Source organism: Meriones unguiculatus, chromosome 21, assembly GCF_030254825.1.
Source record: "Meriones unguiculatus strain TT.TT164.6M chromosome 21, Bangor_MerUng_6.1, whole genome shotgun sequence".
Lineage (NCBI taxonomy): Eukaryota > Metazoa > Chordata > Mammalia > Rodentia > Muridae > Meriones > Meriones unguiculatus.
In genome coordinates this window covers 24,796,261-24,813,547 of record NC_083368.1, presented here as the reverse complement: position 1 = coordinate 24,813,547, position 17,287 = coordinate 24,796,261, and the positions used below count along the sequence as shown (strand labels likewise).

Below are 17,287 nucleotides of genomic sequence, written 5' to 3'. Positions count from 1 at the left end.
TCTTTCTCTTGCATGAGTGCCTGAACTAGCACATAAAGATCTATGCTGAGTCAAAGTTCTGGGCATGGGCATCCTTGATCTATTCCAGACCACAGAGAGAAGTGTTCAGTCTTTTTATTCATTGTAATATTAACCACTGGCTTATTATAGCTCATTTAAACTGTGATAACATACATCTCTTATATACCATGTTTATTCTTTATTTTATGAAGGCTACTAAAATATTATCAAATTTCCTTTGTTTAACTTTTGAGATGATTCTACAGTTATTATCCTTCCTTCTGTTTGCATCTTGAATCCAATATATTGTTTTGAAATTATATGACCTTTAACTCATTGTTCTATAAATATTTTGTGACATTAATACTAGTGGCATTCCATTATCTTGAAGAAAGTAAGAGACATTGAAATGGGACTCATTAAATAATTATGGTGAAAGTAGTGGCCCATTTCATAGTATATCAGCATGGGTTCCAGACCAGGAAAAAAATAACTGGTAGAATAGTTTTAGCTTTCACAAATGAACAGAATAACATGGAAAAAAAAGACAAGTGCAAAAATTCAGTTGTCTGTCCTGGAACACAGAAGATCTCTGAGTTAAAAGTTTCATATGGATGTATGCATATAGATGTATGTATGTATATGGGCAAGAATCTGTTAAAAGTTTAACAGTTAACAGTTAAATCTGTTAAAAGTTTCACAGTTAATAGTTGAATCTGTTAAATGTTTAACAGTTAAACTGAGTTAAAAGTATCATATATATATGTATGTATATATGCATATAGATGTATGTATGTATGTATGTATGTATATGGGCAAGAATCTGTTCAGCAGTGTTACTGAAAATACAAAATGTGTTTTCCTTCATTATGACTAGATACATCTTTTTTCACTAGACAATTAAATTTTGGCAGTGTCCCCTTTGTTCTAAAATGTAAAGAATGGAACAGACAAGCAATAGAAAGAAAATAGACCTTTGACTATTTCTGTAGAATATGATTCTATAGAAACACGAACAGGTAATACCTAAGTTATTACAGCATTACGTTTTCAATTCAGAATAAATGGAGGTTTTCCTTCTGGCTTTAAAAATAAAAGGTTCTCTCTCCGCTTTCCCTCTGTTGAGTTATTCTTGGTATCATTGTCTTTTAAATGATTTTCTTATTTTCAGCTGGGACAGTTGAAATAAACCTAAGATCCATCTGAAGATAACATTTTCTTGGAGTAAGTTATAGAAAAGTCTTTCTTGTGTAACTGTGAGCCCTTTGATGGACTTCTTCTGTTACTCTACTACAGTATAAAGGCATTTCTTTTACTAATTGCAACTGGTAACATGCCTTCCAATGGATATACTACCATTAAAACTTAAAGACACAACCATCCCATATTTATAATTTTCTGTTGAACCAGTGCCGAAGTAAGCAAGACAGAACTACAACCTGTGTGGAATTTATTAAAGATATAATAATTCAATAATTATTATTTTTTATTTACTATGTCATGACATTCAGCCATTTTCTCTAGGGTAAATCTAATACCATTTACAAATATTTGGGCACTGTATTAGATGATTTTCAGCTATATGTTCATCTTATTTTATGTATGTTTTAGGGTCATGTAAGTAATATCAAATATGCACAATTAGGGTATTTTGACAACTCACAAAATAAACAAAAAACTGGATATAAAATGTTTAAACATTAAATATTACTATATTATTTTTGCATAAAATTGTCTTTTCAGATAGATAGTATAAATGATATGACTTGACCAGGCAGGAGAGGTACATAGCTTATTGGATTCTATGAAAAATGAAAAGGTAGATTTTCAAGATACAGAATACAGAGCCTTGTACTATTGTACAGGTCAGACCCACAAAGCTGGCCTTCCTGGCAGAAATATCTGTCATGTAGTGAAATAGAAGACACACACAGTACAATCTTATTTTCTGGGCAAAATCAAGAGCAGATCTTCATCAGGAAATCCTAGTGACTTTTTAATCATTCCATTCTATGAAAGAATATGGAAGTCAATACTCTTAAGCCAATGGTTGCAATTACTCGTGTGTTTATTCAACATTTTTCTCTTTACAAAAGTGTGAACAAAATGCATGTATTTGGTAAGATTTAATAGGTTTTCAAAAGCAAAATTTGCATGTTGTCTTAAACATATTCAGGTAAGTTTGTATCTGACTCCATAATAATTTTCTGGAGAACATTGAACCAATGTTCTTTGAAATGATATGCTGATTTGGCTTTCAAAAGCGAGCAAAAAGTCTGTTGTGCCCTGTAAACTAAGACTGAAGATAGTACACTCGTTTTATTTTGTACTCACATTTATCTTTTTAGGGATGCAAGTTTTGGAATGGAATGGGATTCCCTTAACTTCTAAAACATATGAAGAAGTACAGAGCATCATTAATCAGCAAAGTGGGGAAGCAGAAATATGTGTAAGACTGTGAGTTTTTCCCCATCTTTCTGTTCCCATTTTTTGGCTATTCATGTCTTTTTTAATTTAAAATTGTTAAGGTGGAACCTTTGCCAGTCAGCAAGATTTTCAGTAATTAGGAAATAAAGCGAATACAAGATTTATGGCTTTCTTGTGTTCTGAATCAAAGGCTAAGGCATAGGCAGAACCCAGCCAACAGTTTCTGATTATGTCTCAGCTCTCTCCCCTTGATGCTTCTATTAAAACATTTTTCATTTAAAAGAAGGCCAGAGCCCACTTAGATTTTATAAATGTGTAGAACATTTTGAAATGTCTTGTGTTTAATCATAAAGATTTCACCTTAAATGATCATTTTTATCAGCTTTGACTTTTAACAACATTGCTAATATATACTGGGCTAGTGGGGTGAGCATGCCTGCGAGTTGCTTTATATCATGAACCACTTCTCATTGACCTCCTGAAAATAAAATCAGGGCACTTGGAAAAGGTACATTTTGCTTCAGTCTTCCACAGTGTCTTTCTTAATAACGTGTCTTAATTTTTAGGGACCTCAATATGTTGTCCGATTCTGAAAATCCACAGCACCTAGAACTGCATGAGCCGCCAAAAATTGGTAGGTGGCAGCAATCTGGTTTCAACCATGGATGAAGAGATTTATGCAGATGTAGCATATTTTGACATAGATACAAACAGAATTATAGATTTGTGTACATGTTATATATTTTACTGTTAGATGAGACAAGAAATCTATATTAAATATTACTATGTGAACTTATGATTTAAATTGATTAAATATAAATTCATCTTGTGAAGGCAAATTTTGAGCCATTCCTTTTTAATCATATAATTTTTAGTTCCTACTCTTTGTTTTTAGCACAACTTGGCCTTTTTTGTTGTTATTACAATGTTAGTATGAAGTCTGGGTTACTGAAATAAACAGGCCACATCCAACAGAGATTTTATACATACCTGTAAAATATATTTATTATATACTCTGTTATGCTAAGTGAAGTTTCTTCAATAAAGAGCAATATATAGAAGATTTAGAAAGGAGAAAATACGTGTTTTTACAAGGTAGTTCTCTGTGATAAAATAGGGTATTTTGTCATCTCCATAGTTCATTCAATAAAATATTCAAAATACTGTCTTGAACGCTTATCAGAACTTCATATTGCCCCTGTAATTCCTCATAACACTCATATTTGGGTCTTCTGGATTTTCCTAGGAATAGATGCATAAAGCTACACTTGAGTACATTTGGTTTTGAAAGTTTAACTTGGTCTTTAATGTTGTATCATCACCTAAAACTCCAACCAGTGCCTTGGAATGTCCAACACAGGAACCCAAGGCATAAAGCCTTTTGTTCTGTTCTAGCAGATAAGGCCAAGTCCCCAGGGGTGGATCCCAAGCAGTTGGCAGCAGAGCTGCAGAAAGTCTCACTCCAGCAGTCGCCACTGGTCATGTCGTCAGTCGTGGAGAAGGGGTCTCATGCTCACTCGGGTCCTACGTCAGCCGGATCCAGTTCTGTCCCCAGCCCTGGGCAGCCAGGCTCGCCCTCAGTGAGCAAGAAGAAGCACGGAAGCAGCAAGGTGAGAAAGGTCCCACACATGTCACCACATGCAGCCAATTCTGGTGGTTAAATCTGGGCGGAAGGCAGATGGGAAGTGAAGTAGCCTTAGGAAGAGTTATCTTGTGATGGTCCATGTGCTGATGAGCTACTGAGACAAACATTTCCCTCTTCTGACTGTTTCGCTGTCCCAGTCAAACACATCTCTTCAGATATTTCTGTTTTTCTGTTGACAACTTTGAACAATGTGCTACTTCCTATTTTTGATGTGGCAGGGTGTCATTGCTACACAAATTTGTCTCCATCTATATACAACATTAGCTATATGACCTTTTGAAACAAAAAGGTATATATTCTGCTAGGTTTCTCTCATTTAAAATCACAAAGAAATGGAAATAAGTTAGGACAAAAAGAAATAAAGGACAGCAATGACATGATTTCCATTCTGGATTCTATTCCCATTCCAGCTATTGGTTGTTCTTCATGTATGTATCTGTACTTGAAGCATTTCTGGTGCTGTTTCTTTATAGTTACTGGAAAACGAAAGGTGGACAATGCAGTAGTACTTTAACCTTATAATCTCAGATGACAATACAATGTGTAACTTTTCTGACATGTCACTCTCCTATTTAGGAGGCATTCTTGCTACCTGGATGTCAGCTCTGCCACCTCTCCTGGGACAGGCACATAGTAATTCTAAAAGGACCTAGAAAGGATGTGAGCTTCCTTTCTTAGAAATGGTAGCAGATATGCTGTTATATCTGCCCTGATAGCCGGTAATCAGTATTGCGTTTATGAGGGTCTCAGCTCTGGCTTATGCTCCACAGACACTGTCCATGATGATTGAGTTTAAGGAGTCACATTCCCCTGGAGTACAAGCCCACAGCCAAATTTAGTGGGTACGAGAAGAGTGAGGACACTTAGGACAGTGGGATCAGGAAAGGTGGTGGTTAGAAAACAATCTCTGTAAAAGGAAGAAAGGGAACAACATTCCAAGAAGTGAGCAGAACCTGAAAAAGAGCTACACAATCAGAGAACTACATGTCTTCTCTCTTTCCTTGCTTCCTTCTCCTCTCCCTGCCTCCATGCTATCTTCCTCCCTGCCTTCTAGCCTTGCAATCTGTCTGCTTGCCTGCTTGCCTGCTTGCCTGCTTTCTTCCCTTCCTCGCAAAGGCAACTTCTGTGTCTCTTAAGACAACTTGTTCATAGACTGCAGTTATCAGGGATTTTTATTTGTTTGTTTAGTCATTTGTCTGTTTGTTTATTACAATTTATTCACTTTGTATCTCAGCTATAGCCCCTCCCTTGTCTCCTCCTAGGAGCATCCATCCTCCCTCTTCTCCCCCTATGCCCTTTCCCTAGTCTCCTGATAGGGGAGGACCCTTCTATCTGATCCTAGCTTATCAGGTCTCATCAGGACTGTTTGCATTGTCTTCCTCTGTGGCCTGGTAAGGCTGCTCCTGTAGCCCCCCAAAGCTGGAGGTGAACAAAGAGCCTGTTGCAAAGTTCATGTCAGAGAGCCTGTGCTCCTGTTACTAGTGGTTATCAGGTTTTAGTTTATACCCCTTTTTAGCTACTTGTGCCATGTAAGGACCATTTTTCTTCAAGTATTGTAGCTGAATGACTTGCACAGAAGAGTAAGAAAAATATCTCTGAATTAAAATGTTAGTGGATCACCTATGAATCTTTGTTCTCATTATGGGTACAAATTTACAAATTGCCTTTTTATATATAATACTTTGTGTAGCATACTTAGAAAGTGAAAACTCTAGAAATGGGACGGCATTAGAAGAGTGGCACTGACAGCTGTTGTTGCATGTCGTCATTCTTTACTTTTCCAATAATTTGCACCTGTGTAGCTTTATAACACCTGGCAGAAATACATACTTCCAGCTTCTCATTGGCCAAAGGTAACTGCCAATCACGTACAGCTGGTCTAGCCGACATCTCTGTATATATAAATTGCTGACCAAATTCCAGCGACTCTGTGACAAAAAAAAAAAAAGACTCAAATATATTAACACAATTTTTATTTTGCTAACATGGTAAAGTGATGATATTTAGGGCGAATATAAATATTGTTATAATATTTCCTCTTTGCTTTTAGTATGCTTATTAGAAAGTTTTAGTTTCTTCTGTGACTCAAATATTCTCCATTTGGACAGTTCTAGTGCAGAGATTATTTACTCTTAGCAGTGACACTGATCCACTAACCAAATCTGGTTATTGTTGACATATATAGAGAGGGTGTTGAAGGTGTGCGTGTGTGTGTGTATGTATTTAAATGAAAATATAAAGGCTTACCTTAAAGGCTTGCCTATCATCTTTCATTTTACTTTCTTTCTTGCTTTGTTTTATTAAATGATGTAAGATAATACACTAAATCTAAATTACTCAAATTATAACTAACATTAGTATATATTTAGATGTTTAGAATATCTCTGAAACATTTTCATTCAATACTCTTTATTAAAATATTTGCATGTGTTTGTGACGTATTTTGCGATTTTTAAAATTATTTTCTTACAAAATGTTTTGTTTTCTTTATTTATTATGTGCTGGTGGGAGCAGGCCTGTGCATGCTACCATGCATATGTGTTGGGCAAAGTCTCTTTTGTCCAACAAGGAGCCCCACTCTTGTCAGGCTTAGCTACAAGCCCTTTACCCACGGAGCCATTTCACTGACACTTCTGTAACGTGGTGTAGGATGATCTGCTCAGGGTAATTAGCATATTAATCACCTGCAATGATTACTATTTGTTCTTTCTGGGCATGTTCAACATTCATTTTTCTAAATATTTTAGGTAAATATTACATTGTTGTTAATTATGTTTACCCAGCTTTGCAACAGAAATCTAGATCTCCTTCTCATATGACTCCCTCTTTCTCTTCCCTCACCTCCTCTCTGGTAAATTGCCACTCTGGTCTCTATTTCTGTGAAAAACATGAGTTTAAAAGAAAAATGAGTTTAGATTCCACATGTGAGTAAATAATACAGTACTTGTCTTTCTGTGTGTGGATTAATTTTTTAACTCATACATGTTACAAACAACAGGATTTTGGATATTTTTATAGCTCAATAGCATGCCATGGGGTGTGTGGCACATTTCCTTTATCTTTTATCCACTCACCACTTGACAAACTGATGTTACCATGACTTTGCTATTGCTAATATTGCCGACATATATGTGGGCATAAAAAGGCCTCTTCAAAGTACAGATTCCATTTCCGTTTGACATGTGGCCAGGAGTGTATTCCTGGAGCCTCTTCACTTTTTTTAGGATGTAGCATACTGTTTTAAAATGGCTGGGATCATCTGTAATCCCACGAACCGTGCACAGGGGCACTTTTCATCTCAGTCTTTCCACTACTTTCCATCAGAGTCTTTTTAATAATAGCCGTTCCTTTGGCTGTTTGTAGATATGATCGTTATTGTTGGTCTAATTTGTGATTCTCTGATGACTGGGGAGGGGAGGGAAGGTCTGGAAAATGTTTTTTATACACCTGATCAATCAGTATGTTGTCTCTTTCAAGAGATATTTATTTTGGACTATGGTCTACTTTTTATAGTTATTTCATTTGTGGTACTGAGCTTTTGAAGTTTCTTATATATTGGTGAAATAATTGTCAGATATGTTTTGCTGAGGTTCTCTGTTTTGAGAGGTGTGTATATATGTGTTGTTTGTTTTCTTAGCTGTGAAGAAGTTTGAAAGTCCAATTTAATTCCACTTGTCAATTTTAGGTTTCGCTGTCCGTGAACTTGGGGTCACAGACAAGAATTGTTCCTCAGGTCACTGTTGAACATTTCTTCTACATTTTTAAAATTATGTGTAAACAACTGATGTTTCATTAACAATGTTTTGAATTGTTGCTTTTTAAATAATATATATCAAACATGATTCTTATTTATTTTAATAAAGTTTAAAATTATATAAATGGTCAAAGAATCATTTTCTGTGTTTTAATAATTATTCTGAAAAGGATATACTTTATTAGACTATTAGCAAATAACTTTTACTACTTTCACTTGTGGTATATATGAAATACAATAGAATTTTAGTATCCATGATTTAGCAACAAAATCTACAAGCAAATTTAGACTATTTTAATTTATTATTTTACTTTAAATAAATCAGTGTGTAGTTTTGTCATGAAAATGTTAGCACTGGAATTTTAACTCATCTTCCTTTTTTAAAATATTTTTAATTAATTAATTTTTTGTAAATTATAGTTTATTCACTTTGTATCCCTGCTGTAGCCCCCCTCATCTCTTCCCAAGTCCACCCCCATCTTTGCTCATGCCCATCACAAGTTCACTGATAGAGAGGTCTAAAATTTTTCTTTGTTTTTATATTTCAAAATCTGGATACTTTTATTTTCTAAATTGTAGTGTAAAAATTTTAACTGAAATATTTCCTCCTTTTAGGTGTTCTTATGAAATAATAATTTGCTGTCATGGTATCCTCAAAACTTCAGGATAACCCTGTAGAGAGAGGCTTTCAGACATTATCTCTACCTATGTATAAAAATATAATGGAAATGTAACAAGTTTATAAGCAAGCATTTATTTAGGAGCGTGAATTAGTTTACATTACTTCCTTTAATTTCATTATTTATTATTTTTTTTTTGAGACATGCTTTTGCTGTGTAGCATTGAATAACCAGGAAATTGCTATCTAGACCAGGCTAGCCTTGAATTTACAGTGGTCCTTTTACCTCTGCCTCTTCAGTGCTGGGAGTAAAGGCATATGCCATCATGTCTGCCTGATGGATCTCTTTCTTAATTGTTTTGAAAACTCTCTTTAGCTAAAGAGTTATGAGAAAAGGAAAAACTTAACTGAAAAAATCAATTTTAATTAAAGATGGTCTGTTGCTTGGGAGCTTCAGTGTGCAGGGAGCTAGAAGGAGGGCAGCACAGAAGGTGACTTTCATGCCACCTTCTGTGCTCCTAGGCAGTCTATGTAAATCATTTCATTGCTATGCAGAGCTTTAAAACCTCTAAATGTTTAAGCAAAGTGATTTAAGGTAAGAGTATTCATTTTTATTTAAGTAATTGAAAATACTTAATTCTGACATAAAATCATGGTTTCAAAGCAGGTTTTTCAAAACGAAAAACAGATTTATGTCTCCTAAAATTGAACAAGTTTGAGAATTGTAAGTAAATGCTCTAATTCTGAAGCAACCAAATGGATAAAAGGTATTTTGCAGGCAGTGTGCTACAACCAATAAAAGTTAACTTTAAAAGACAGTTAAAATAAGAACACCTATCTGAAGTAAGAGAAGACATGGAACAGCTCAGGAGCCTTCCACAGAGGGCCTTCTGAAAGACTGTGCTTATCAGGGTATGCTTATCAGATACTGAGACTCATAGCCAAACTTTGGGCAGAGTGCAGGGAATCTAATGGAAGAAGGGAGAGATAGAAAGACCTGGAGGGTACAGGAGCTCCACAAGAGACCAAGAGGGCCAAAAATTCTGGTCTCAGGGGTTCCTGCAGAGACTGATGAACCAACCAAGGAGAGGACCTAGATCCCCTGCTCAGAATATAGCCCATTAACAGCTCAGTCTCCATGTGGGTTCCCTAGTAAGGGTAGCAGGGACTGTTTCTGACATGGACTCAGTGGTCAGCTGTTTGATCACCTCCCCCTGGTGAGGTGGCCTAATTAGGCCACAGAGGAAGAGGATCCAGACAGTCCTAATGAGATCTGATAGGCTAGGGTCAGATTGTTGGGGAGCAGGACCTCCCCTATCAGTGGACTAGGGGAGGGACATAGGGAGAGAAGAATGAGGGAGGGTGGGAATGGAAGATGAGGGAGGGGGATATAGCAGTGATACAACATTAATAAATTTTAATAAATAATAATAAAATTTAAAAATGAGAATACCTATGAATTGCTTATTTATTAATGCAGTATGTGGTCTTTAATATTTCAGCCTACTGATGCAGCAGCAAAGGCTTCCTCCCATCCAATTACAGGAGAAATTCAGGTATGAAAAACCTTTAATCTTTATTTTATTTTACTTTATTTTTGCTTTTAGCATTTGTCTATCAGAATTTCTAACATACTGGTTCTTTCATATCATATAACATATACAAAACTCTGTAGGAAGTACAATGTTATAGCATATCATGTACATGTTTGTCATAGCTTTGGAACTCCAAACTGCAAAATCTTCTGTCAGTAGATGCTGAGCTTCAGGAGGTGTGTACCTGTTGAGTGAGTTTCATACACAGCTTCTTCTTCCAAAAACCTGATGGCCAATCTTCAAGTTTCATGATTCCAGTGATGTCTTTTGTTAAATCAATGACTTTTTTCTTTTTTAGTTTTTTTATAATAATTACAGTTTATTTGCTTTGCATCCCAGCTGTAGCCCCCTTCCTCATTCCCTCCCAATCCCACATTCCTTCCCTCATCTCCTTCCATGCCCCTCTCCAAGTCTACTGATAGGAGAGGTCCTCTGCCCCTTTGATCTGACCCTAGCCTATCAGGTTTCATCAGGACTGGCTGCATTGTCTTCCTCTGTGGCCTGGTAAGGCTGTTCCCCCCTTAGGGGGAGGTTATCAAAGAGCCAGCCACTGAGTTCATGTCAGAGACAGTCCCTATCTCCTTACTAAGATACCCACTTGGAGATTGGGATGCCAAGGGCTATATCTGAGCAGGGGTTCTAGGTTATCTCCATGCATGGTCCTTGGTTGGAGTATCAGTCTCTGAAAAGACCCCTGGGCCCACATTTTTTGTTTCTGTTGCTCTCCTTGTAGAGCTCCTGTCCCCTCCAGGGCTTTCTGTCTCCCCCTTCTTTCATAAGATTCCCTGCACTCTGCCCAAAGTTTTGCTGTGAGTCTCAGCATCTGCTTTGATACCCTGCTGGGTAGAGTCTTTCAGAGGCTCTCTGTGGTAGGCTCCTGTATTATTCCCTGTTTAGCAATTAAAAACAAGGAAATCATGAAATTTGCAGGCAAATGGTGAGAACTAGAAAAGATCATTCTGAGTGAGGTATCCCAGAAGCAGAAAGACACATGTGGTATGTATTCACTTATAAGTGGATATTAGACATGTAATATAGGATAAACATACTAAAATCTGTACACCTAAAGAAGCTAAGCAAGAAGGAGGACTCTGGGTAAGATGATCAATCCTTACTCAGAAAAGCAAATGGGATGGAAATCAATAACTTCTAATTAATTGATAAATTTCTATCATAGGAAAGTTTTTAATACTGTAGGTCATAAGAACTTTGTGATTTATGTAATCACCTGAAAGAATTTTGACTGGAAAGTAGAATTGAAAGTACAGAAAATTGCAGCTTTAGTTTTGTGTGTATATTTTTACTTGTATATTGTATTGTCATAGTTTATATCTTATTGTGAATAACAGTAAAATATTTTCTAATTTGGCTTTAGGTAATATCAAAATACAATTCAAGGTAGATGAGAAATGTCATAACATAGAAATATATAACATAGTACAAATTAGTTATCAAAAGATAACAGCAGTCCAATAAGGAAAAATGGGTTTGTCTCCAATGTAGTGTAAATTAGATTCTCACAATGGACTTTACAGGGTAACAGAGATATGAATTAATGTTTCAGGAAGCATAGAGGGGTGAGAGTGTGTTACTGACAGCAGCAGCACAAAGAAAGCTGTTGTACTCAGAGTCAAGCAATGTTGGAATCATCTCTGAGAGGCTGACACTTCCAGAAAGAACTTTGGGTGCAAGCACAAGTGAACTATCTCTCATATAATACAGTGCAATATTATATGTTTTAGAGTAAGAGGCAGACTGATGGAGAAAAGATAAAAAAATAACATGTACTAAAATTCTGTGTATTAATAGCTTACAGAGATATTACAGGGGCAAGGGTACAAAGACTGAAAAGCCAGTGAAGTGGCTACACACACAGGCAAAAGCTAGAGTAAAGCAGTGGAAATGCAGAGGGGTGTCCCAGGGCACCTCACCTGGAAGGAGCTGGTGGGATTGAGCCAGTCTTGTTTTGCATTCCTGGTGTTGCTGTGCCTCTGCTGGTTGCCAGTGTTAAGAAGGGTTTTCACCATTTTTTATAATAATTACAGTTTATTTCACTGGCCACACAGGAAATACAACCTCCAACTTTTGATTCTTACTTTTTTTCCCTTCTACGTTTTTTTAACTTCTTGCCTTTAGACTGATGTTTGCTGCTTCTGTTTGGTTTAATGTTAGCTTCTTTGTTTCCCTTCGTCTGACCCTTCAGCAGTAACACTTAATGCTGAAGTTGAAACTTACTCTGACACAATGCCTCTTGGAAGCCAGCAGTGCTTCTCAACCTTTCTAATGTCTTGACCCTTTAATTCATTTCCTCATGGTGAGCCCCACCCCCAAACCCTAAGATTATTATCATTGCCACTTTGTAACTGTAATTTTGCTACTGTTATGAATTATATTGTAAATATTTTTATTGATAAAGGTTTGCCAAAGGTGTCATAATTCACAGGCTGGGAACCACTGAGCCCAAATGTTCTTAAAGCTGGTGTTCTGGTTATTTCCTCTTGTGTGGCAAAGCCTTATCCCAGTGACACACATACATTCATAACCATAAAGATCCCAAAGACCCTGTGTGTGAGGATGGCCCATGCTTCCTCTGGGCTGATCACCAAGCTCCTTGTAATCTTTAGGAACAAATGGTAAAAGTTTAAGAAACAGTCTCTTGAGGTAGCATGTATTTTCAGTACAAAAATATAATAAATATTTAGCGTATAATTTTTCTTCTAGGCCAACTTAAACTATGTCAAGACTCTTCACTGTGCAGGGTCCAGAAAACATGAACAGCATGTCTACTGAAATCCAGACATGCCTGGGAGCATCCAGTTAAATTGGGCATTAACTGTTTAATTTCAAATAAAATGGAGATGAAGTAAATAATTTCTTATAAAGTGCTGAAAGAACTAGTAAAGTATTAAATGATACTGTTTTGTACTTTTTTCATGGAATTATTTCTATACCTTTAAGCTTCAAATCAACTATGATCTTGGAAATCTTATAATACATATTCTTCAAGCAAGAAATCTTGTTCCCAGAGACAACAATGGCTACTCTGACCCTTTTGTTAAGGTGTACCTACTTCCAGGTCGCGGGTAAGTACAGAGGCATTGTCTTCTAAGTGTAGCAGCCCACAGTCTAAACAATCGGATAGTATCTTCCATCCGCTAGTTTCCAAGCCTAACCTGCACTGTCCTTCTTACTCTGTCCTTAATCTTTTTTTGCCATTGTATTGATATCTAATTAGTAGAAAAGGTTAAATTAAAATTTTAAATTAAGTTCTCAAGGGTTTCCAGAGAGGAGTTGTCATAATAAACCTAATCTCCATGAGAGCAAGCAGCATTTTGATTGTGAGAGCCACGCTGTGTCATGTGATCAGGTGAACTGAAGTCACTTAAAAACTGGTGGCAGATTTCAAGAACTAACTTATCTCCCTAAGTTCACTTGAAAGTCAACATGTGTTTACTCTTTATTTTTACACACTATGTGTATTATCTCATGTTTGATGTTCACTAAATGACTTTTTATGAACCCCTCTTTATATACACATTTCAAAATCAATGTTTAAAAAGAAGAAACAAATAATAACATTTGAAGTTCTGATTTTGTTATATAAATAAAAGATGTTCTATTGAATCTTTAATGGGATATATGCATTGCTGATACAAAATAAGTGTGTAAAAGCCCAAGTCTGGACTTGTGGTATAACTGCCTGGCAAGAGTATGTATTTAACATACCTCAGTACTTCGTTTCCCAGCACCAAATAAAAATATTGTTAAAGATATGTGTTCTTCAGAGACACATAATAACTAACCACATAATTATGCTTAATAGTGATGTTTCCACATATCAGTGAGTTTTTGAGAATGGCTTCAAAACAGATTTGACTGATACAAATCTTTATACCTTATCTATACTGTTCACGTTAGCCCAATTAATATCGTGAAACCATGAGCAGTGAACAAATAGAAGTGTGTTGAAAAATTCCTCAGCTAATAGGAACACTGTTTTCATTTTTTTCTATAATTTGGAGATGACATTTGAGTATCTGTTTTTGCTTGGAAAATTTTAAGTGTAGCATAGAAGCAGAGAGTAGTCTAATGACTGATCATTCTTTATCTTCAAAAGTTTTTCTTAATAGCCTATTAGATTTCACATTTATTCGTATACATTCTACAGCCATATAATTTTAACCAACTTTTCTTGTAAGTATTTCAGTATGTAATTTTAAATGGTAATACATTTAATGGTATTAAAATGATTCCTTAGTTTTCTGAATAAGAGCTTTCCTAGTATTTTTTAGTTGGTTGAGAACCTAAGTGGTATTTATGGAACATGCCACCCATCTAAACAAATGCTTTTAAGTACATATCAAACAATCCTCAAAGCTACGTCATGTGCTGTAAAGCCTCAACAGATTTAAAAGCTTCTAAACTGCATAGATGTCTGTTCTGACATGAGGTTTTCCTGAAGGGGAGCTACATAAAGTCATGAACTTCCGTGAATCTGCTGTATGCTCACTAAGCCACCACGGGCATACACCAACTTCCTGGGTATTCAGTTTTCTTGTCACTATTAGGCACAATCATAAGTTTCAGTTTGAGGTGAAACAAATCAGACAATAGAGAGACAGTGTATCAGAAATAAAGCACAGGTTCTAACTCCACACCCCTACCCCAAGAATTCACTTTGAAAAGTTAGAACTGTTGATGTCATTGATCTCATTTTATTTTTTAAGATTTTTAAATCCTCCATAATTCTACCTGGAATCAGTAAAATAGCCACATAATCCAGGAAAGAGGACTTTTTCATGTTTATTTTAAATAATTAGTAAGTTTAGGTCACATCATTATATGTCCTAAAAGACTTTCCAGATGTAATTAAAGGTATAAATCTTACAATAAAATGTTTATATATTTGTATATATAATTTGGCCATGTCTTTTAAGGTGAGTATAACAAAAATAAACAAATGATGAAATTGACTTTATTTTAATTTTGGTCATAAAAACTTTTATGTTCTTTAAAACTTATGGGAAATTACTCTTAGTGGTTTTTCTGTATTTTTAAGCGGATTAATGAAAACTGTACTGTGATTTATTTTCCATCTTTCCTAACTGTAGCCTCAATGCTTATATTTATGCACAATGTGATTTAGTTGGCAAGTTGCAAAATTGATTAAGTAGAACATGTAAACAGGTAACATGAATACTTCACCCCGTTCTATAATACTTAGCTGCAAATGATAAAAACTGTAGTGAAAGGGAAAAATAAATGCAGACCATACTATTACCCTAACATATTTCATTTAATGATTCCTCAGAAGGTGGGACTCAGCTGCATGGTGGCTAACATGCTTAATTCCTCACCTGTCATTAAGTTATCACTAAGTACTGAATGATCTGTGATTAGGATTTATTACTCATGTTAGAGCTGTTCACTGTAGCTGTAAGATTATCTTCTCCCTCGAGTCAGTTTCGTGCTAGGCTTTGCTTCTGTGATTGCTGTTCTCATTCTTCCTGTCTGTTTCTATTCCTAACTTTTTTTCTTCCTTTCTTTCTGTCTTTCCTGTTGTACCCTTCACTCTGGCTTCTGGAATCAATGCAGACAAGTCATGGTTGTCCAGAATGCAAGGTAGAGTCGATTCTGCTTCAGTGTTAACAGTGCTGACATACTAGAGTTGTTTCTTGTGTGTGTTCTAAGTGCACCAACCAATATTCTAACTTGGGCCCTAAGTTTTATTCTTTTCCAAATGGATGTGTGCTGAATTAGGCCTACAGCAAATGGTTTTGACCAGAATGCAACAGGACATAGAAAATACTAAAAACAGAAAAGAAGGATAAGAAAAATTTCACCCTAAATTTGAACATAACTGAAGTTTCCAGTTGTGTTTTATGTACTGTACGTCATTTTGCTGTTAATGTGATACTCAGAGCTTGAGTTCTCCTGATTTCCTATTGCAAATGAAGACATCGCAAGTTGCTCTTTTTTTTTTAAAGTGAATTTATGGATGAGTCCTGGGTGTGTGTTTCATTCTAAATGTGTTTATTTTCTTACGTGATATTGGAATGTCTCATGGTTTTATATCTTCTGTACTCCCAAAATCACGGGAAGGCAAAAAACTACTCACTATAACGCATGAGTAATCACATGAGCACTTTTCTTTGATGCTATGTAGTTGGGAATTTCTCTGATTTGTTGTGAGCTGCATCAGTATCTTTCCAACTGAGATATCTCTCAAACCATAACCCAAGTATGCTATCATGCATCACCCACTGCTTTATAACCTAAGTGTGTTATTGAGTTGAAGAGACGAATGTGCCATCTTTACTAGTATGCTGATGAAGAGTTTCTCCTCAACCATATTCTTATTACAACATTCATTTTGTATTTATTATTAAAATATGACAATTTTATTGATGCTGGAAGGTTGATTTTTTAAAGACATAAATATTTATCTTCAGCACTAGCATCTATTACCATATCCTTACTCATACTCAGAAGCATCATTCCTTTCTTCAGTAAACAGTGCAATATATTAAAAATAATATAATGAGGGTGGAGAAATTATTCAGGAGGTTAAAACCAGGCTGCTCTTCCAAAGAACCCAGATTCCATTGCCAGCATCCACATGGCAGCCCACAACTTTCTTTAACACCAGTTCCAAGGACCCAAACATCCTTTTCCAGCATTTGTGGATATTAGGCATACAGGTGTACACAGACATATGTGTAAAGACTAAACACTCATACACATAAAAATAAATTTAAAACAGTAAAAATAAATAAAACAATGTAAGTCCTAAGGCCCTAATAAATCTACATTGGTCATTTTAATCTTTTTTTTTCATTTAGTTTTCTACAGTTTCCTCTGAATATACTCATATGCTATGGAAGGATTGAGGTCAGGTAGGAATGAGATGAGAGAAAGCCAAGGAAAGATGGCAAATGGCCTATGGCCTTGGCTACATTACTTGGTTAGCTATGAAATGGAAAAGGCCATAACTGAAAAATCTCTCCCTTTTCTCTCACCATCCTGTTAGACAAAGTGTGCTTTTTCTCATCAATGAGATTTTTCTATGATTATAACACATTTTAACTATCATTATAACTGGAAGTACAGTAACTGGCTAGACATTTTTGAACACCTTTGTTGCCATGTGAGTGTTGTCATCTGGAACATATGTTGGTATATGTGTCCAAACCCAACTTAATAGTTTTTAAAGAAGACAAAGATGCACAGTTATGGGTTGTTGGGTT

The 17,287-nt window shown here is 35.8% G+C and overlaps 1 protein-coding gene across 6 annotated transcripts in view; it reads left to right on the top strand.

The window, feature by feature from the left end:
• The window catches only part of Pclo (piccolo presynaptic cytomatrix protein), a 321,060-nt gene that overhangs the window by 239,035 nt on the left and 64,738 nt on the right, over positions 1–17,287 (top strand). For 4 of the 6 annotated variants that reach the window (XM_060373892.1, XM_060373895.1, XM_060373893.1 and 1 more), the window contains exons 11-16: positions 2,349–2,457; positions 2,994–3,061; positions 3,823–4,037; positions 9,948–10,001; positions 12,999–13,123; positions 15,636–15,662. In XM_060373892.1, the coding sequence (XP_060229875.1) occupies positions 2,349–2,457; positions 2,994–3,061; positions 3,823–4,037; positions 9,948–10,001; positions 12,999–13,123; positions 15,636–15,662 (598 nt within the window). The remainder of the gene's footprint in view (positions 1–2,348; positions 2,458–2,993; positions 3,062–3,822; positions 4,038–9,947; positions 10,002–12,998; positions 13,124–15,635; positions 15,663–17,287) is intronic. The other 2 variants (XM_060373894.1, XM_060373891.1) reach the window with 1 other exon arrangement.